The sequence below is a fragment of the Aricia agestis genome, chromosome 21 (assembly GCF_905147365.1).
Source record: "Aricia agestis chromosome 21, ilAriAges1.1, whole genome shotgun sequence".
Classification (NCBI taxonomy): Eukaryota; Metazoa; Arthropoda; class Insecta; order Lepidoptera; family Lycaenidae; genus Aricia; species Aricia agestis.
This window is the reverse complement of record NC_056426.1, coordinates 2,019,110-2,041,177: the sequence shown is the minus strand read 5'-3', so window position 1 is coordinate 2,041,177 and position 22,068 is coordinate 2,019,110. Positions and strand designations below refer to the sequence as shown.

The window sequence follows — 22,068 nt, the reverse complement described above, 5'->3', positions numbered from 1 at the left end:
CGCGAGGCTTCGCCCGCGTAATTTAGGAATGTCCGGAAACGTAAACCGTACATTTTTCCGCAAAAAAAGAAACCTACGTCCTTTCACGTGGTCTATTCTTCATGTGTGCCAAATAACATAAAAATTGCTCCAGTACGTTCAAATAAGCCCTTTCAAATAATTTCCCCCGTTTGTTCCACACTTTTCTCTATTTCTTCGCTCCTATTAGTCTTAGCGTGAAAAATATAGCCTATAGCCTTCCTCGATAAATAGGCTATCTAACACTGAAAGAATTTTTCAAATCGGACCAGTGGTTCCTGCGATTAGCGCGTTCAAACAAACAAACTCTTCCCAATTATAATATTATAGTATTATAGTATAGAATAAACATAAAACAAAGCTCCAATGTCTATCCCTATATAGTGTATACTCTTAGATTTCGTTACAAAGGAAACGAAATGTTGTAAAAAACAATTTTTCCGGAATAAAAACTATTTAATGTTGTTTCCCGGAACACAAAATATCTGTACATCAAATTTCATCTAAATCGGTTCAGCAATTTTAGAGTAAAGAGGCAAAGACCGACAAAGAGACAAATTACAAACACAATGTAGCATCTTTAATAATATTCACATTTATCAACGTCATTAATTATAATAATTGAAATAACTAAAACTTTTTATATTCCAAATTTTACGCAGCAGTACTCATATCTACGATTTATTTGCACAAATAATTAATGAAAACAGTTTTGGGTTAATATTTAAATATATTAGTTCAGGGGTCCAATTTATTCTCATATCTCGTATATCGAATTGTCGATCACACACGTTTTAAGGTACCATTCCGATCAACGCGTCAAGCGACCGCGACCGATGAAAAATCAAATAAAATGCCACTTTATGCCCTAGGTACTAGGCTATAGCTATTTCTACAGACATTGGTCTAGCGGCTGCTTTGTAGTGGCATAAAGCAAAATGAAACCTATAGCTATAGTCATAAAGTGGCATTTTATTTTAATTTTTTCTCGGTCGCAGTCGCTTGCACCAAAGTCACCTTGAGACAGAATGTGTAAACGTTAAAGAGCCTGTGAGCAAAGTGAAATTCGTAAATTCGTAGTATGAAAATCAAGCCCCCGACACGTATTTCTCTATAATAACTCATAGAATTAATGGCGTAAATCTTTCAATGTCAGAAATATAGCAAACTAAACACATAATATATCTGTAATCTGATATATTCACCAAAAAAAAAACTAATAAGAAGATATGACGCAGACATAAATAATATTATAATTTTCTCATATTTGTTATTTTCCCCTGATTATCATATAAACGAAAGTGATAATACTTAAGGGTGTGTATGTGTACCTTGTATAGATATTAATGTAACAGTAGCAGCGCTGAAAGAGTAACTTTTTTTTTACTTTGTACAGACAAATCACAAAAAAGCTCTTTCAGCACCGCTACACCGCTACACTTTCACAGTGAACTCTATATAATGTACAAATACACACCCTAAAATATGATCACTTTGTTTTGTTACACCCTGTATATTCTTCTATCAAATTATAATATTCAGACAACTTTGTTATAGTCTGCTATGTCAGTCTCTCTGCTCTCTTTTAATTTACTTTATATATTATAACAATTCCTGCAAAAACAGATAATTATTTAGTCCTCACTTCAGAGAGACTTATAATATTACTGAGAGTCTAAAACAACAATACAATTGTATACATACAGTAGTATAACACTGTAGTCTGCAGTATTCTTCAAATAAAATGTATAATAGCATAAGTAGCATAACTCAGGAATTTTCCTAAAATCGAACTCGTGCACTACATAAAAAAGTACCTCGATTACTATATATTATTACTATTTTAATTAAGCTTTGTTCTTTATTCGATCCAGTCCGTTTCCTATCAAACAGAAAAATAGTGGCCATCAAACATACGTGAAACTACTACAGATTTTTTTAGTTTTGAACAAACTTAACGTTGGTTTGACGAACGAAGAAACAATGTTGTACTAAACGTTTCTTATTTGACTACTTTTACAAAGGTGTGATGTGTCATTGCAATTTTTAACTTCTTCAAGTTATCTCAAATTACGCAAGTGTGTGTGCGTCCAATTTTGGTCCAGTATGAAGACGGTTTACTGTATAATATTATTATTTATGCTAGACTAAAAAGCTTTGTAACTTTGACGTTCGAACGCTCAAGTTATAAGCCTGTCTCCTAAAAATATTTGTCGAAGAATTAAAACTTTTTGGTGACTTAAGACCTGCCTGGCTATATCTGTTATAAATCCAGTTTGGATTAAAGTTAATCGTGAGTTGAATATCATGCTACCTTTTTCTTTCCTCATTATGGGATAAAAATTGAGAGGTGTCAAGGGACACCCGAATGGAACGATGTTATGTCTTATGTTCAAAAAACCCTCAAATATACACTCAAAAAATTTATTAAAAACGCCATCTATTGACGCCCAGGAATACTAACAACGAGTCGGTTGATTCTCAAAAAACGCCATCTAGTTGACTTACAGGAATACTATCAACGCCCTCTGCCCCTACCATGCAGGTAATTATAAAAAAGTGTCAAATATTCTTCTGTCTAGCCTATCTAGCCTTTACGTCGAACGCGCGATAAGGAACTTCGTTCCAATAATACGTATGGCATTCGGGGAGTGCCGCGGTAAAGCTATTTCATAGTGATAGCAAGTGTACACGCATACGTCTATTCGCAAACACACAAACACCGTGCCGAAGTCTGCCGGATTGAAATGAAATTAGAAGATGTGTTAGGTTTATTTTCGTTACGGAACTCTTGCTCAAAGCCCGCGATAAAAGCTATGCAATAGCTTAAAAGCTTAATCCGTAAACGTCATGATGAAAATTGTAGCCAATCATACTAAATTACATTTAAAAACAACATAATATTATGTTAAATGCTAATAAATATTTTTTTCTAAATTACAGAATTAGTAACGATTTCAAATTGTAGAATACCAACGTAGCGCGTAGCCCGAAAATGTAGCGCGTAGCCCGAATAGCCCGAAAATGTAGCGCGTAGCCCGAAAATGTAGCGCGTAGCCCGAAAATGTAGCGCGTAGCTCGAAAACGTAGCGCGTAGCCCAAAAAACGTAGCGCATAATCCGAAAAAAAAAAGTACACTTACTCATTCATTGGCTCAAACTAGACAACTGATAAATTCATCATTTTTTTATCACTTCCAAACGATAACCGGGAGACATTAAAACAGTTGTTTATATACCTCTATAATTTTGCTTTTTGTTCGCATTAGCCTATGCAACAACGAATTCAGAGGGAGAAACATCAAAGTTTTTATTTCATATTTGACAAGGAAAAAACATTGTGAATTATGGCAATCATAATTTTTTTTTGGTAAAATTGTACGTTCCATTTTATTCTTCTTCCTAAAGAGAAATGAAATTTTATTTTTATTATGTTGTAAATTAATATCGTCAATATAAATGTCTTTAAATGGCAGTTTAGGTGGTCGTAGACACTAAGCGACTCCGTTGGGCCACAACTCGAGTGGGATACATACATTTGTTCGGGTTAAAAAATATTCTATGTCCTTTCCCAGAATTCAAAGTATATCCGGTTCAGTCGTTTGGACGTGAAGAGGTAAAAGACATCCGTTATTCGTATACTCTATAATATTATATAGATACTAGCTGTCCCGGCAAACGTTTCTTTGCCATATAAAGTATTTCGCCCGTATTATTTTATTGAAGTGACTAAATAAGTATGTCACCATGGCAACGTCCATCGCTATCCCGTCGCACAAACAATGGTCGCCGTCAGTCTCGAGTTGTAATAATTTACTATTATTTATTCAACAAATGCACTTATCAATATAAAAAGTACCCAGTAGCTGATTCTCAGACCCACTGTATATGCATATAAAATTTGGTTAAAATCAGTAAAGCCGTTTCGGAGGAGTACGCGGCCTAACATTGTAACACGAGAATTTTATATATAAGATAATATGGATATATCTAGGGCTTGATGACGTGGCGAACTTTTTATCCTTCTCCTACTAATATAAGTCTTCCCCCTTAAAAAAAGACCATGATGCGATGGACTACAATTACAATAATAATTAATAATGTATTACAATTATCCTTGATGATAGCAAAAAAAGGATATGGGCGAACAGCCCATAGATGGCCCCAAATTGTTTTTAAATAAAAATATAAACGGTCCCTGGTCTACCACGATTGAACCGATTTGGCTAATTTCAAGACTAAAATTAGCCAAATCGGTTCACTCGTTTTCGAGTTTTAACGAGACAAATGAAAATTAAAACTTATATTTAAATCTTCCCTAGACTTCCACAAAATTAATATTTCAAGAGTAAAATAACCCAAATCGGTTTGCCCGTTTTAGAGTTTTAACGAGACTGTTTCACCACTTTCTGATATAGTGCCGAATAGGCTATTCACAACTTTTTTGCAACAGATTCTCCATACTTGATCTGTCAAATTACTTGCTGGATAGCCTATTCGTCACTTATCAGGAAGTGGTGAAACAGGCCCTTACAAAAATTAACATTCATTTTTATTCACGTAGAAGATTATGTACAATCCTAGAAGAAAAGATAAATAACCTAGTCACAAGTGTCTACATACACTATAATAAAATATTACCTCTAGTGTATTTTATGGAGTGACATAAAGCCACTAAAAATATCGGCGAAATGAAGTGATTTTGTTTTACGATTATTTACAAGGCACAATATTATCTATTACAGAATTCATTGAATTATTCGAAGATTTATTACATTATGATACCGTTCAGAAAAACAAAAAGTTTTAAGGTAACACAATTTGACAAGAATGTTTTAGCAAGGGACCAAAAAAAACTGAAATCACTCAAGAAAATTTACAAGTTCATGATAAAACTTGACATGTACCATCGAAGAAAATTCCTAGACAGATGGCGAGTCAACACCACTTTATTGGGTTATAACGATTCAGTGTAAATTTAGATCTGTCGACTTGGTTTGGCATTACGCGGCCAAATTACGTAGGTCACTTCATCTGCCAAGGAATCAACTTCTCTAATACTACATACTTTTAGCCCCAGTGAAGAACTTAATATGATAGTTTGAAAGTAAAAAAATCAACGGTTACCGAGTGTTTATGAATTTCCGCGTAATGAAATAAAGTAAGAAAACGAAGAACGGGCGACATATGCCGAAGGTTCGCTGCAGAAGTTCGGCATGATTACGTCGTCAATGTCAAACGCATACAATATAACGCGACGGAATTTCGGCATGGTGTGTCATCGGTAATTTAAAATACATTGCGTGCGGAATCATGCAAAACTTCCGCCGCGGAACTTCGGCATGATGTGTTTAGACACTTATTGTAAATGCGACAGTGGTCAGTGTGCCTGTCCGCTACCTGTTTACGCCCAAACCACTGAACCTAATTTGCTTAAAAATATAAAGATTTTATATCCCGGAAAAGCACATGATACGATACTTTTTTTCCCGGAAAAATGTATTACATTTATGTAGTTATGTAGTTTGAACAAACGAAGACACGGGCAACAGCTAGTACAAAAGGAATACCCCAACGCAACTTTCAGCTTTAGGGATAAAGAAAGGAAATGATAAAAATGCTATAAATTTATATTGCCCTACCCAGCAATGATATCAGTAAAACTTGTAATAAGTACATTTTTGACACAATGTTTTCAGACGACAAAATCAAAGAAATATTGTGATGTGATCAATGATTTCGGCGGTATTGTTAAGTATGCTTAACATTAATTTTATGAAGGGTGCAAATCAAAATATTTATTACTGTTAAGTTAACATATCTCTGAATGCGGCCGCATACATTTAATCTGCACGGGAATTTAAATTGGTTGCATTATAGTCTTGGAAACTTTATTTATATTATTTAGATCAAAAGGTAATACTACCGACGAAAATATTAGGTACACTATAACCCTCTATAACAGGGGTCACCAATTAGTTTCGCTTTGGTCCGTTTTTAGACATGAAATGAACTTCGCGGTCCACACATTTTATTAAAAAAAATTAAACAAAGGAAATTACAAATTTAGATAACAATGAGAAAGTAACAATTTTTGTAGTTTAATTATCTGTCTGAAGTTTGGAGTGAAATATTGGTGCAAGCTATAGTTTATATTGACATTAAATACTGGAGATGTTGAAGTCCTAAGATGAACGAAGATCATCTTCAAACATGCCTGGTCCGCACGCAATGGGTCGGCGCCATTTGGTGACCGCTGGTCTATAATATCGTCTTTAGTTACTACTAGCTACTGTAGTGTAATAATAAAATGTAGTAAAGTGAAAATGAAATGAAAACTTAGCATCAAAACTAGAATTCTAGTAACTAAGTTTCCACACTAAGACCGTCATTAAAATAACAATAATAAACATTACAATGAAATTGCTCAACACAAACTCGGATTAATTGTTAATTTTGCTCAACTTGTTAACAAATAATAAACATTTAACGATAAACAACAACAAAACTTAAAATAAGTCGTAATAGTAGGGGAGGGGGAGAGTGCTAATTGTGTAGTGACTCGAGCGTCATGGAGACCTAGTAGGTTTTTTACATTAGGTAAAACTGATAAAAAAAATAAGAGCGTTTTATATTTTAGCGGTGGGTTCAGAAACTGCAGCCATTTTAAAGTTCTGAAAAAAAAACAGGAAATTACTTATTTAGGTTAATAGTTATAAATATATTTTAGACATCAAGGACTAAATCAGTGTGTGGTATCTATATATAGTATATATAAATCAGTAGTGCAAATTTATAATATAGTATATATAAATCAGTAGTGCAAAATAAAATATCTGCGAAGCTTAGTTAGGAAAATATGAAGCTTTATTTTTTTATATTTTAAAATGTCCCTACAGGCTTACCTAACCTTTGAATCGTCAGTTCTTTATATGGAAGTTTCTTTGGGGTATTCTAAACAACCCTACCTTAATCTGACAGATCCAATAACATTTCAATATAAAAAAACCCACCATGTGAGAAATCTGATTTCTATACCATGATAACTAGACTAGCTAGCTTAATGTGACACACTCGAGCTTGTCCCGAAATCCCCTCTTCCCCTCCCCAACTAAAAGGGTATTCCGAAGATAACAATCAAAATGTTAATTTTAATTCATTAAGTAAAATTGTTTTGTTGAAGTTTGAACTAGGTACGCAGTTTACGTATTAAGGTGGCTTTCCGATCTTCGGCATCACGCCAATAACGGTTTGTTATTATTATATATTATATATTAACGGTTATTCGGTTCTTCTCGCCGGGATAGTTCCCGAACCGGTGGTAGGCACCATTAGCATCAACGTTCTGAAAGTATTTGTTACAAATCTATTCGGAAATAAAACAATTTTTATTTTATTTTATTTTTATTTTATAACGACAAAAATTTAAATAAAATGTCCATTATTTATCATTATTAAAATTAATAAATGGGTAATAGTTAATTATAATCATTAACTATGACACAAAACTCGAAAATAGCTAAGCCGAATTGGCTTATTTTAGTCTTGAAATATTATCATAAAAGCCAAGGAAGGTTAGTAGTGGGGAGCCCTAGAACATTTTTTTTTAATACTTACAAGCTATTTTTTTGTGAGTAGCTTCATTTTGATAAAACAAACAACTTTTTTATCTGCGAAAAATCTTGAAAGTGGTAGCTTACGTGGGAGAGCCATGCTTCGGCACGAATGGGCCGGCTCGACCGGAGAAATACCACGTTCTCACAGAAAACCGGCGTGAAACAGCGCTTGCGCTATCCCTTCCCTACCCTCCCCTATTCTCTTCCCTTCCCATCCCTACCCTCCCCTATTACCCTATTCCCTCTTGAAAGGTCGACAACGCACCTGCAGCTCCTGATGCTGCGAGTGTTCATGGGCGACGGAAGTTGCTTTCCATCAGGTGACCCGTACGCTCGTTTGCCCCCTTATTTAATAAAAAAAAAAAAAGCTAACAGAGATAGAATTAGGATTTCATACTTTGATTTCATGGTCGTAAAATATGGATTGTTCTATTTGTAGGACAATGTTACTCTTAAATTAAATAACTATTAACCTACCAATATACAAAAAATCAGCTGGTTAGGGTTCCGTTTTAGGGTACCGTAGTCAACCAAGTTTTGTTGATTACAGAATCCTAAAACGGAACCCTAACCAGCTGATTACCTTACTAGTTGATTTTTTGTATGTTTGTAGGTTAATAAGTTATATATATCTCATCTCTGTTAGCTACCACTTTCAAGATTTTTCGCAGATAAAAAGTTGTTTGTCTTATCAAAATGAAGCTACTCACACAAAAAATTAGCTTGTTAGTAATAAAAAAAAATGTTCTAGGGCTCCCTGACTATAATATTAGGAGTGAAGTGATACAAAATTAACCGGGTCATCTAGTATGAAAATAAAATCCTAAAGGACGTTTTAGACTAAACATTTGCCATATTTACTGTACCTGTTCCACTGAGCTTCACTATTCATTTGTTTTATTGTCCGCTGAACAATTAGAACACTGAATTGAACGAGACAATAAATAATGGACTTTATTACGAAACGTCACAGCTTATACTAGCTTCTACCCGCGGTTACGCACGTAAATTTTCCACAGGACACATTTTGGAATATAAAGTACCTGTTGTTACAGGAGTAGTTAAATATTTCGTCCCATTAGGCTCCTACAATACATACACACTAGGGCCGGTATAAATAGTCAGTACTCAAGATGCATCTCGGTCTCAAGACACGGTTTAGGCTCTGTGATTGGTTGGCTGTCAAAATTTGGACCAATCACAGAGCCGAACCGCATCTTAAGAACTGACTATTTATACCGGCCTATAAGACTAGGTACTTTCAAAGTACTGGAAGTAGCTAAAATCGATTCATAAAGTGTTAATGACAATAAATAAACCAATCCATACTAATATTATAATTTTTTTTTATGAAATAAGGGGGCAAACGAGCAAACGGGTCACCTGATGGACAGCAACTTCCGTCGGCCATGGGCACTCACAGCATCAGAAGAGCTGCATGTGCGTTGCCGGCCATTTTAGAGGGAATAGGGTAATAGGGGAGGGTAGGGAAGGGAAGGGAATAGGGGAGGGTAGGAAAGGGAATAGGGTAGGGGATTGGGCCTCCGGCAAACTCACTCACTCGGCGAAACACAGCGCAAGCGCTGTTTCACGCCGGTTTTCTGTGAGAACGTGGTATTTATCCGGTCGAGCCGGCCCATTCGTGCCGAAGCATGGCTCTCCCACGTATAACGTAAATAAATGCGAAAGTGTGTCTGTCTATCTGTCTGTCACGCTTTCACGCTCTAACCGCAGAATCAAATTTGCTGAAAATTTGGCATTGAGATACTTTGTGTCTCGGGAAAGGACATAGGATTCCCTTTGTTTGGGAAAAATGTACGGTTCTCGCGCGATAAACAAGTTTTGGCTCAACGGAGAATGTCTAGAGGTAATATTGTTGTTAACAGCAATCTATAGGTACCTAGTATAAATGGAAACAACATACCTTTGTTATCGAGCAAATCTGGAGCATATTAACTGTCACGAAACGAATTGTTTTTCTACAATAGCAGCTCAATGATTGTAATTTCTTTATACGTGGGAGAGCCATGCTTCGGCACGAATGGGCCGGCTCGACTGGAGAAATACCACGTTCTCACAGAAAACCGGCGTGAAACAGCGCTTACGCTGTGTTTCGCCGAGTGAGTTTACCGGAGGCCCAATCCCCTACCCTATTCCCTTCCCTACCCTCCCCTATTCCCTTCCCTTCCCTTCCCATCTCTACCCTCCCCTATTACCCTATTCCCTCTTAAAAGGCCGGCAACGCACCTGCAGCTCTTCTGATGCTGCGAGTGTCCATGGGCGACGGAAGTTGCTTTCCATCAGGTGACCCGTTTGCTCGCTTGCCCCCTTATTTCATAAAAAAAAAACATATTTCTATTATTTTATATTGAATCATATTATTTATAATCAAAACCTATAAAATATTATGTTTACAAACTTTGTATGACACTGACACATGACTGATGATGAAATTTTTTTTTTCGCAACACTTGACTGTTTGTTTATTCTTTTTTAATTTATTTTCGTGTAATGCCTGTGACATTTATATTTAATTAATTCTTAATAATTTAATGGGTTTAATTAATTTTATGTTTAATGTAATGAGTCATTTTTTTTTAATATAATGCCATACAATTTAAAATCATTTTGCACGCCACTTATTAGGCAGAATGTTGGATCTATTTAACTAATATTGTAAGACCTTTTGTGCCACATTTATGCAATAAATTATTCTTATTCTTATTCTATTCTTAACACCAGCATAGACAGTAAACAAAAAGTTTTGTTTGTCGTTTGACAACGTTTCTGTCAATATTCTGATATGACGCGCATGTCAGATTGTTTACTATATGCTAGTAGCGCCCTCTTATTCTATTAAAATAGCGAAACAAACAAACAAATTAGTTTTCTGTACCTGATTCGAGCGAACTATGATAAACGAGACAATTAATAACGAAGAGTCCAATCGAGTGAAAACTAAGATAGCTAAAAATACATTCACTATGACGCTGTTATTTTATTATATTTTATCTACGAACAATAAAAACTAATTTTACTAAAAGTTTTTTTTATATAATAAAAAAATCGGACTTCGGATTTTAAGGGTCATTATAGAGCAAAGACAAACAGACGGACAGACATCGAAGTCTCAGTAATAGGGTCCCGTTTTAACCCTTTGGGTTTCGAACCCTAATAAACTAGCGGACTTGGTTGACGTTATCCTGCGTGATATTTTTGATACTGGCTCATTTTGTCAATCTAAACCATCTGGGACGCCACCCAAATGCATTAAAAAATCGTTTAAATCGGTACATTTACACGTAAAGTGCAATTAAATGTAACATAAAGACGAACAGATAAAGACATGCGTTTAAAAAACATTTTTTAGCGTTTACTTTTTATTACAAACTCCATTTATGGGCTTTATGGTCATTTCTGAACATGTTTCTTCATCTCCTAACGAAACAATTTACAGTAATACAAAAACTTGTAGAGATAAGTAGAGCAGTCGATATCCGTTAGTGTGATACCTGCGCCTGCGCACGCGAACACGGTATGCACGAAAGTCGAAACTACACTGTTAGGGGGAGAACAGAACAACCGTTGTACCATCGAGGAAATTGATTCGTAGGCAGTTGACGGACCTACGTCATTTGGTCGAATTATGTCAACTTAATGTAAGTTGTCTGTAGGCTGGGCTTAACAAAACGCAACCAAAATACGTAGGTCCACCATCTGCCTAGGAACCAACTTCTCTAATAGTACAAGGATGTTTTCATGTGTGGAAGGCTATTATTTTTTGTCATAACTAGGTGCTAATACAAAAGGTAAAAGGTTACTTTTAAAAGCAGGGTTTTTTTTACTTGTTGTATAAGAAAATGCATAAATTTGTCGCATTTCTCATAGAAATGTAGAAATAAATTCTTTAAGCACTGCTACTTTTACAGCAAACTCTATATAAGGCATAAGCTCACCCTCAACTACTATAAGAGTAATATTTAGGTCTTGTTAGTCGTTACAAAGTAATAATAATAATACGTTTATTGATATCACAAAAACTTACATCTTGTTAACAGGCTATGAATATTGTACACAAATTAGGATTTAAGCTCGGGTGGCACAGGTTGGTTGATCTCTGACTTCGAAACTATTATAATGTGATATCGGAGTCAGTGATTCTCACAGTTGAGGCGGTTTTAAAAGAAGTACAATCCAATATTCATGTTATTATAATTTTATAATCTATCATGTTTTTGGGTTTACTAAACAAATACTTTTAGATATTACATATTCAATGTAAAACATAGGCTAGAGTTAAGGATAAAAAGGTCATTTTGTGTGTATGTGTGTGTGTTTGTGTTTATGATGTCCTAGCCCTACGACACGAGTGTCTTGGGTTCAGTAAATGGGGAGACCCCAATATACGAATAAAAATTCGTATATTGGGGTCTCCAAACAGTCTTACATGAATATTAGTAAAGTATGCAATTATAATATTTACTAAATGTAGAACCAACAGCGGTGACCACAGATGAATAATTTAGTATAGGAAAAAAAAGAGATTAAGGAAGTAGAGAGTAAATTATATATATAATTAATATAAGGGTATATTTGTGTGTCAATTGTGTATTAAGTGTGTTTGTTAATAATAGTTAAAATAGTAGTAAAATTAAATTTAGTATAATTGTAAGTGTAATGTTTGTAAATTATTTATTGAAGAGGAATGCAAGGTTTTAATTATTTATAATATGTAAATTTTTAAGTCTATCTATAAGACATTTTTTATATTTGGCATGTTTGAGAGCAAATATATCTATATCATTGAAATGATTATTAAAGTACGAACTATTCGAGTAATGGGGGATCGCATACCTGCGTTGGTTCGGCTAAATGGAGTAGCAAAAAAGTTATACTGTTCTCTTGAATGCGATCTAACAGGTACCCTGTAGCACAGTTTGTTAATTAAGAAATTGCAATCGTATTTATTATTACAAAGGTCGTAAAGCATCATTGCTTCCAGTTGTAGACGTCTTGATTTTAGATCAAGTAATTTATGTTTGTCCAGAAGATCGTTGTAGGGAATTCGATTTTTTAAACATTTGTACTGCATAGAACGAAGGAGTTTTTTTGAACGGATTCAACTTGGTCATTGAAATAGGGGGAAAGAAGGGTGTGTGTGTGTGTGTTCAGTGTATTCGTGTGAGTGCTTGTGTGAGTGCTGAAAGTGCGAGCCCCATAGCCCTACGACAGTAAAGTATAATTAAAAGTAATGCATTAAGCGAAAAAGTATAATAAATTTTACTCTTACATACTTAATCTTATAACTTTCAGTTAAAATAATTAACTGTGATTATTTCTAGCACGATATAACATCAGTTCCACTCTAAATACTTTAGAATTAATCATCTGAAAATAGAACACTCACAAGAGCTCACAAGTAACGACAACTTGGATATATAGACAGCTTAATCTGTATTAACGACGTGAATCGGGGTTACTGCGCACATACTTTGGCACTCTAAAAATGCAACTGTCGTAATCCATACTGATTACTGATAGTATAAAAAAATGTTAAAGTATGTCTGTCTGTTTGTTACTTCTTCACTCTCAAACCGCTGAACTGAATTTGCTAAAGTTTGGTACGGGATACTTTTTATCCCGGGAAAATGTACGGTGCCCGCGCGATAAACGCATTTTGACGCAACGGAGTTGCGGGCGTCATCTAGCTAATAATATATGCGAAAGTGTGTCTGTCTGTCTGTGTGACTGTCTATCTGTGTGTTACCTCTTCACGCTCAAACCACAGAACAGATTTTGCTCAAATATGGTACGAAGATCTTTTGAGTCCCGGAAAAATCTTAGGTTCTATCTACAGTGTGTAACAAAAATAAGTGATAACACTTTAGGGTGTGTACGTGTTCCTTGTAGAGAGTTCACTGTGAAAGTAGCAGCTCTGAAAGACGAAAAATTTTTTTCACTTTTGTATGGGCAAGGGCACGAGCGTCACGAGTTTCCCCATACAAAAGTGAAAACAATTTTTGGTCTTTCAGCGCTGCTGCTTTCACAGTGAACTCTCAACAAGGAACGCGTACACACCCTAAAGTATTATCACTTATTTTTGCTACACCCTGTATAGCTTTTTTTTTAATTTATCACGTGGGACGTGATAAATTTAAAAACGCTATAGTTTCATGATTCATCTTGTTTTTTAATTAATTTGAACTATTTTCTTAAACTTAAATTTTCTTAAATTTGGTTTATTATTTAAACTTAAATACAACTTAAACTACCGAAGTTTTCAATTAATGAAATGAACGCTAAAACTTTCCTTGAACTCTAATGTAAATGGAAACTAAAACTGGCCTTTACTCGCAACATATTGAATTTGAACTGAGTTTAGTTTCTTTGTTGGATTCTTTGTCTAAAATTAAAAACTTTGTCTAAAATGAAGTGGGTAACTAACATTTTATAACATAAGAGCAATTACTCATATTTCCCCTTATAATTTAAACAAATCAAGCTAATAGATGTGTACATAGAATCCACATTTTAAGGGTTCCGTACCCAAAGGGTAAAAACGGGACCAGTTATTACTAAGACTTCATTTTCTGTCTGTCTGTCTACCTCCAGGCTGTATTTCAAGAACCGCTGTAGCTAGACTTCTGCAATTTTCACAGATTGTGTATTTCTGTTTCCGCTATAACAACAAATATGTACTAAAAAAATAAAGATAATATTTAAGGGTTTCCCATACAACAAATGTGATTTCTTGGCCTTTTTGTTCGATATCAATAATGGTAACAGTTACCTTATTTTCACAAAATTCTCAATTATATTAAGTTTTCCTTTTTGATAAGAAAACTACGAATAATAAAAACTAAGGAAAAGTAACTCCGTCAAAAAACATGATCCACAATACTTATCAAAAAAGTGTACCTTAGGTACACATTTCAATACATTTGCAATATTTAGGTGACCTTGAGAGGTACTAGGCTGACGTTACATGACAGATCAAAAGGAACCAAATTTAAAACGGTAATAGTATGGGAGTTACGATTCCTTAGTTTTTATTATTCGTGGTAAGAAAATTAAAAATATATATATTTAAGAGCTCCCATACAAAAACACAATTTTTGGCCTGTTTTTGGTCTGTAACGCTACGGGACCCTTCGTGTGCGAGGCCAATTCGGCCGATTTTTTTTATTACAAATCATTTTATCGGGCATAGGTTTCATTCAGTGAAAGATTCCGTTTATGCAAGAAAACGTCAATTTCCAAATTGTTAGTTACCCGCTTCATCCGCTTTCGTCTTTAATTAAACTCTAGATTTCGTCGTCCTATTGAAATCCCAACAATAAGAGTACAGAAACTCAAAAACGAGTGATTCTGAGTGAAAAATCTGGATTTTAGCTTACAAATAACCTTTTTACTTTTGAGAAAAGATGGCGTGTATAAGATATTAGAATTGAAATATACGATGTTATACAAGGTGTAGCAAAAGAAAGTTATAATACTTTGGGATGAGTATTGTATAGAGTTTACTGTAAAGGTAGAATAGTGCGCTGAATAAAATTAATAAAAAAAAGGTGTCGTAATTCGTTCATCGCGCGAAAACCGTAATATTTTGCGTGGTGAAAACTATCCCATTTTCTATCCGGGGCTCAAAATATCTATACCAAATTTCATTAAAATCGGTTCAACGGTTTTAGGATGAAAGAATTACAGACAGACTGACAGACATCCAACATTTCAGAATAATAATTATTAATATGATTTAACTACTTCTAAATACAGCTGACCATATTATAACCTTATCTTTTTGTAAGTCGGTAAAATATAGAAAACGACAGTAAAAGCAGTAAAAGCAATGTATTGTCTTGTACCGGCCTTATCTGGAACCAGCCAAGCACGAATTCAATAATTAGCGACAGCAATTAAAATGTAGTTTATCTGTATCTACTTAGTACTAGTTACAGGTAGAAAAGTTGTGTTTTTGTTTGAAAATCGATATGAGTGTATATTATTATACTTAAGGGGGCGACTAACCCTAAAGTGTCAATTTTATAACTCATTTTTATACTTGAAAATAAGCCCCGAATTGTTTCATTTTCTAAAGTTAGATACTACATTATATTTCCGAGAATTCGATCTGAGCAAAAACACGATATCTTAAAATTTTCTCGATAGAAAAAAATCACAAAGATGCATCTAATTTTCACGAATTTTTCATTTATTGCCATAACCGTGCATTGAAATATGTTAATATTTTAACACATTGTATAAATTCTATCATTGAGAGATCGACCTAGCGGATTTTTAAAATGTTGTATATTTATCGATTTATTGAGAAAAAACTAATTTGGCGATGAATCCGCGTCGTTCTTTTTCACCTGGCATATGAAAGACGGGCGTGAGAGTGAAGAGAGAAGGACGATGTTTGATTTTTTGGGTTAGCCGCCCTCTTAAATTCATTCGTATCTTTTTTTAAATTTTAGAACGTGCTACGTCGTAGAACTCGTAGATCGCTACGACGCAATACGTAGCTACGAAAAGCTTACGTTTTTCTTCTATATTCTTTTGCACTGTATTATAAAATAAATAATAAGCCAACTTCGAGTTGGACTCGCGCACGAATTTTTTTTTTTTATGAAATAAGGGGGCAAACGAGCAAACGGTCACCTGATGGAAAGCAACTTCCGTCGCCCATGGACACTCGCAGCATGAGAAGAGCTGCAAGTGCGTTGCCGACCTTTTAAGAGGGAATAGGGTAATAGGGGAGGGTAGGGAAGGGAAGGGAATAGTTGAGGGTAGGGAAGGGAATAGGGTAGGGGTTAGGGGATTGGGCCTCCGGTAAACTCACTCACTCGGCGAAACACAGCGCAAGCGCTGTTTCACGCCGGTTTTCTGTGAGAACGTGGTATTTATCCGGTCGAGCCGGCCCATTCGTGCCGAAGCATGGCTCTCCCACGTAATTTCCGTACCAGTATAGAACAAAAATAGGAAAAAATTGTGTTTTTTCGTATAGGAATCCTTAATTATTTATTTTATTTACATTTTATTATTTAACATTAAATTATAAATACAATTGAGTATTTCCGTCATTCATATCGAGCCATCATTTATATCGAGCAAAAAATGGCAAAAAAATCACGTTTGTTCCATGGGAGCCTCCCTTAAATAATTAATTTATTTTGTTTTTAGTAATTGTTCTTATACTCGTAGCAGCAACAGAAATACACAATCTGTGAAAATTTCATCTCTCTACCTATTACAGTTCTTGAGTTACAGCCTGGAGACAGACGGACAGACAGGCGGACAGACAGACGTCATCTTAGTAATAGTGTCTCGTTTTTACCCTTTGGGTATGGAACCCTAAAAAGTAGCTTTGGTTCTCTCCTGTTTAAATCTTTATAGTCTACCCTTGTTTTAGAAATATTTGTTTGCTCGCCCCGTGCGAGTTTCTTACGCCGGGTTAGTTCCCGAACCAGTTGTAGGCACCTTAGTTTCTTCGTTCTTTCTACGACGTTCAAAAAGAGTATATTTATGTTACCTATTTTGAATTATTAAAAGTTATTTCAATTATTTTATTTTATTTATTTGCTCAATCAACACATTAAAACTTAAATTTTAATGCAAATGCTTATAGCTATAATACATATTGTGTATTTGTGTAATCAATAATTTTTCTGGTAAACAATCTGGACGTAATTTAAAACAAAAACACAATTTTTAACCTATTTTTGCTCTGTACGGAACCCTTCGTTACGGAGTCTGACTCGCACTTGGCCGATTTTTTTTTACTTTAACGCGACGTTACCTTAACAAATGGTATCAGGTATAAGATATATATATATATATACCAATCAGGTATAAGAGAACACGCATGCGAAATTCCAAGTCTCTAACTCTAATCTATCAGTCATTGAACTCTGCCTTCAAGATACATACATAGATAGTGTAGGCTGTAGATGTTTATTAAAGATCTTTGTCGCTCGTAAACCGTTTACGACGGTTCTATCATGACACAGTTTTGACGTCTTATCCTGGGGCAAATAAGCGGAAGAAAAATCCTCAAAAACAGACCAAAAAATAGAGGATAATTTGCCACTGAACTTGGTTAGAATGGTGAGTTTTTACCAAGCGGAAGAGAAAACATATTTCATCTATACACATGCCACAAAATGAGACACAAATTAGTGTGGCGGTACCCACAATTAGCCTGAACATTCCTGCTTCGCACTATCGAATTTTTCTAAGTGCGTCGGTATATATACGACAGCTGGAATGTATCACGTGGGCTTTGACCTGACCGAGCATACCACCTCGCTCCTCGCCGAAGATCTTCCTTTGCGGCCTCTACACTAATGTGGGAATATCTTCCTTTGCGGCCTCCACGCTTATTCCCACTAATGTGGGTATAAGCGAATGCATTAAACTTTGAGGGTGAGTTTCCATCGGAACTGCGTTACAAGGATTTTTGAGAGCCAATAGGATCGCAACAGGTTAGTAAAACCTTATTTTACAAATGCGAAAGCAAAGTCTCTATATTATATTGCCTTATTAAGCTTAACTGGCTTACCCGATTTAGATAAAATTTTGTATGGAGATACTTATAGACACGAGAAAGGAAGTAGGATAGTCCGCAATGTATTTTAAATTAATTACCGATGACACCATATTCCGTCGCGTTCCGTCCGTATTTTGTATGCGTTTGACATTGCGGTTAATTATGCGGAGTTTACGCCGCGTAACTTCGGCCTAGTGTGTTTAGACACATAGACACGAGAAAGGACGTAGGATAGTATTTTATTGCGGGAACTGTAGTCTCATCTAGTATGTAAATCATGTGTAAATTATGCAGTACATAGCAAAATGAACATGCGATGTACTTTATATTTCAAACAAGTCGAGTAAAAAGAAATATTTATGAAGTCTCCTCGGTTTCGAATTCAGAGATTCGTGGGAGCATTTTAAGCTGTGGATTAGGATTAGGGACCCTCCGGGCAGAATTGCGTTTTGAATTATGAAGAAGGCGTTTTTTTCCTTTTCATCATTACGAAAATCTTACAAAAAATACAAATAATATAGCCAAAATAAACAAAAGTTTTACGTACCATAAACTAGAATTTGGGTCTGTTAAGACGCGAGAACCGTACATTTTCATTTTGAAATACCTTTACCGGGCCTATTTCATCAAAATCAGTTCAATGGTTTCAGAGTAAAGAGATTAAGGTAGTAATAAAATAAAATAGACTATGCTAAGTACTGACATACGGTTTTGCTCGATAGTTTTACTCCAAATCGAGCAATAACCACCGTGTGATTCGAGCCGGCCTCGATGGAATTAAATATGTCAAATATGTCATTTCCTTCGATTCGGAGTAAAACTATCGAGCAAAACCGTATGTGAATACTTAGCATTTAGACACGAAATTATTATTTTAGTACTAATTCCAAAGTTATGTCTTTCTGTCTGTTAACGCCTAAACCACTGAGCCGATTTTGATAGTTGATTTGTTATAGAGATATTTAAGTCACGGAAAAAGATATAGGGATTTTATCGTGCCAAAATGCACGGTTCTCCACTAAGAAACAGCAAAACGAAGTTGCAGGCAATATTAAACAAGTTGAAAAACGTAAACTTATAAAATAACTAGCTGTCCCGGCGAACGTTTCTTTGCTAATATAAAGTATTTCGCCCGTATTATTTTATTAAAGTGACTAAATAAGTATGTCACCATAGCAACGTCCATCGCTATCCCGTCGCACAAACAATGGTCGCCGTCAGTCTCGAGTTGTAATAATTTACTATTATTTATTCAAAAAATAAATGCACTTATATCAATATAAAAAGTACCCAGTAGCCGATTCTCAGACCCACATAATATGCATATAAAATGTTGTTAAAATCAGTAATGCCGTTTCGAAGGAGTACGCGGCGACATGAGAATTTTATATATAAGATAAGATTTATTATTTATTTTCATTACTTTAATGACACGTTTTAGTTGCAATGTTGTTGCGAAGTTGAGTAACATGTTATTATAGTCTTACTTAAAAGTTACATCCATAGCAACTTTATAATTATAAAAGTTTGTTCATGTTAAACTAAAAACTTCGAACTACTTGTTTTAATGTTTAAAATCAACAAATCAGTCTAATGCTAAGTACTCACATACGGTTATGCTCGATAGTTTTACTCCGAATCGAAGGAAATGACATATTTGACATATGTCACTGACATACGGTTTTGCTCGATAGTTTTACTCCAAATCGAGCAACAACCACCGTGTGGACCGCAAAACTGACAGCTCGAAGGCTCGCTTCGAGCCGGCTCCGATGGAATTAAATATTTAATTATCGAGCAAAACCGTATGTCAGTACTTAGCAAATCATTTTTGACTAATACAAATATTACGTTATAGGCATACTTGCCCCTGTCCAAGTCAATTAATTATTGTTTAAATAATATTATCATAATATCTCTATGGTTGATTTGGTTTCAGAAAAAGAGCATATTTGAACAATGATTACTAACAATAATCTAAGGGTCAATGCCCGATTGATTAATTAAATGAAACACAGTTTATGGTAAACACAAATCCGAAATCAGTGTCTAACTTAGCCGCAACTTGAGGACATAATTGCCAGATCAAGTGACAGCCTTTTCAAGTGAACATTTCTCTGTAAATGTCAGTAAAGTATTCCACCTACCTTTGACAGTTCTGCTCTCCAGCACCTCCAAGTCTAGCGCGTCACTCCTGCCCTCTGGCGCCGAAAACCTGAAGGTGAAGTCTTCCCAATCGAAGCTGATGGCATGGTTCATCACCAGCCGCGACAGAGGGTCGAGGTTGCCTCTCGCCGCCTGCCTGTTCAGAGGCTCAATGGTGAAGGTGTCAAACAGTCTCACGGTCTTCCTCTGCCTTATACTCCTGACGAGAGTACGTGGTATGTTCTCTATACATGTGGCATTATCACTACAGCTTATGTCCACCACCTCGGACCTAACTAGACCTAGGAGAGCTAAGAGTACTAGAGTCTTCATTTTGGCACACACGTGAACTAACTGTAACACTCCATGGATGGTGCAGCAATGAGCGGGCACGTCGCAGGCGCATCGTTTTTATTCATCGTCATGCAAGGATGCTCCGTGCGTGATTTTCATGTTCCTACACTTTTTCCAGGCGGCATTCGTTCGGATGTAGATATGTGAAAAGTAGATATGGCTGAAGCGATTTCGATTGGTTAGTATTTAAGCCAAATGCCACGGGGTGACATCTTTTCTGTACTGCTATAATAATAGCTCCCACACCGGTTGCGGTGACGGTGGCCGGTTTCATTGAAACCAGGCCAGCTACGCAGGAGTAATTTTAAAGTGCCCAAGTGTGTGCGCAGTACACAAGTATTCCTTTACTCTCATAACCCAGTGGGACGGACGACCGACACGACTGGCGTGAGACCAGGCGCAGGACCGACTTTTTACATGCCAATCCGACGCAAGGATCATCTTACTTATCAGACAATCAGATGATCAGCCTGCACTGTCCTAACCAAACTTGGAAATAACATGTTTCCAACGCGGGAATCGAACCCGCGACCTCCGAGTCAAGAGCCGCGCTCTATACCACTAGACCACGGAGGCGTTAAATGACATACTCTTTACCGTAAGGGCAGTGCCGTAAATAGGGCGGTGCCACCGGTGCCCAGGCACAGGGCGTAGACTCTGGGGGGGCGCAAGAATGGCCAGAGCCCAGAGGTGTTAGTGTCAGTTTTATTCGATCATACGCATCGAGCACGTTAACGCGAATTTATATGGAATCAAAGCAGCGCCATCTACTGGCTAACGTGGATACTGCTTTGATCCCATATAAATTCACGTTAACGTGCTCGATGCGTCGGATCGAATAAAATTCGATCCAACGCATCGAGCACTCTGATCAGAGGGGCTTATACGCATCCTATACGTAGCATTGCTCGGATACCTATAATATCTAAAAAAGAAACAGAGCGCAGTTATAGAATCTCGCACACGGCACAGGGCGCAAAAACGGCTATTTACGGCACTGCGTAAGGGTCGCTATACGATGGTTTTAAACGTCAGGCTCCACGTCACAGCTTGGACGTTTGGATAAAAGTAGAAGTTTGAAACGTGGGCATTATGGCGTATGGTAAGAATATCTTGGATATACCACGTACCAATGATATCTATATATTAATACGTGAGAGAAAAACTTTGTAACCCTTTTTACGAAAAATGGGGAAACGTAGGTGCATGAAGTTTCGCACAGTTATAGTTTATATGGTGAAGGAGTGCATCGAACTAATATTATTTTAAAATTATGCTTTTATCATATATATTTTTAACAAATAAAACGTTACACACACTACGACACTACTACTAGGAAAAATGACACATTTTTGAGTGACAAGCCTATACATACGAATTATACTGT

General features: G+C 35.9%; 1 protein-coding gene across 1 annotated transcript in view; it reads right to left on the bottom strand.

The window, feature by feature from the left end:
- LOC121737870 overlaps positions 1–20,660 on the bottom strand; it is a 42,388-nt gene extending 21,728 nt beyond the window's left edge. Inside the window, exon 1 of the mRNA XM_042129602.1 lies at positions 20,330–20,660. Within this exon, the coding sequence (XP_041985536.1) occupies positions 20,330–20,660 (331 nt within the window). The remainder of the gene's footprint in view (positions 1–20,329) is intronic.
- Between the last annotated feature and the right edge of the window lie 1,408 nt (positions 20,661–22,068).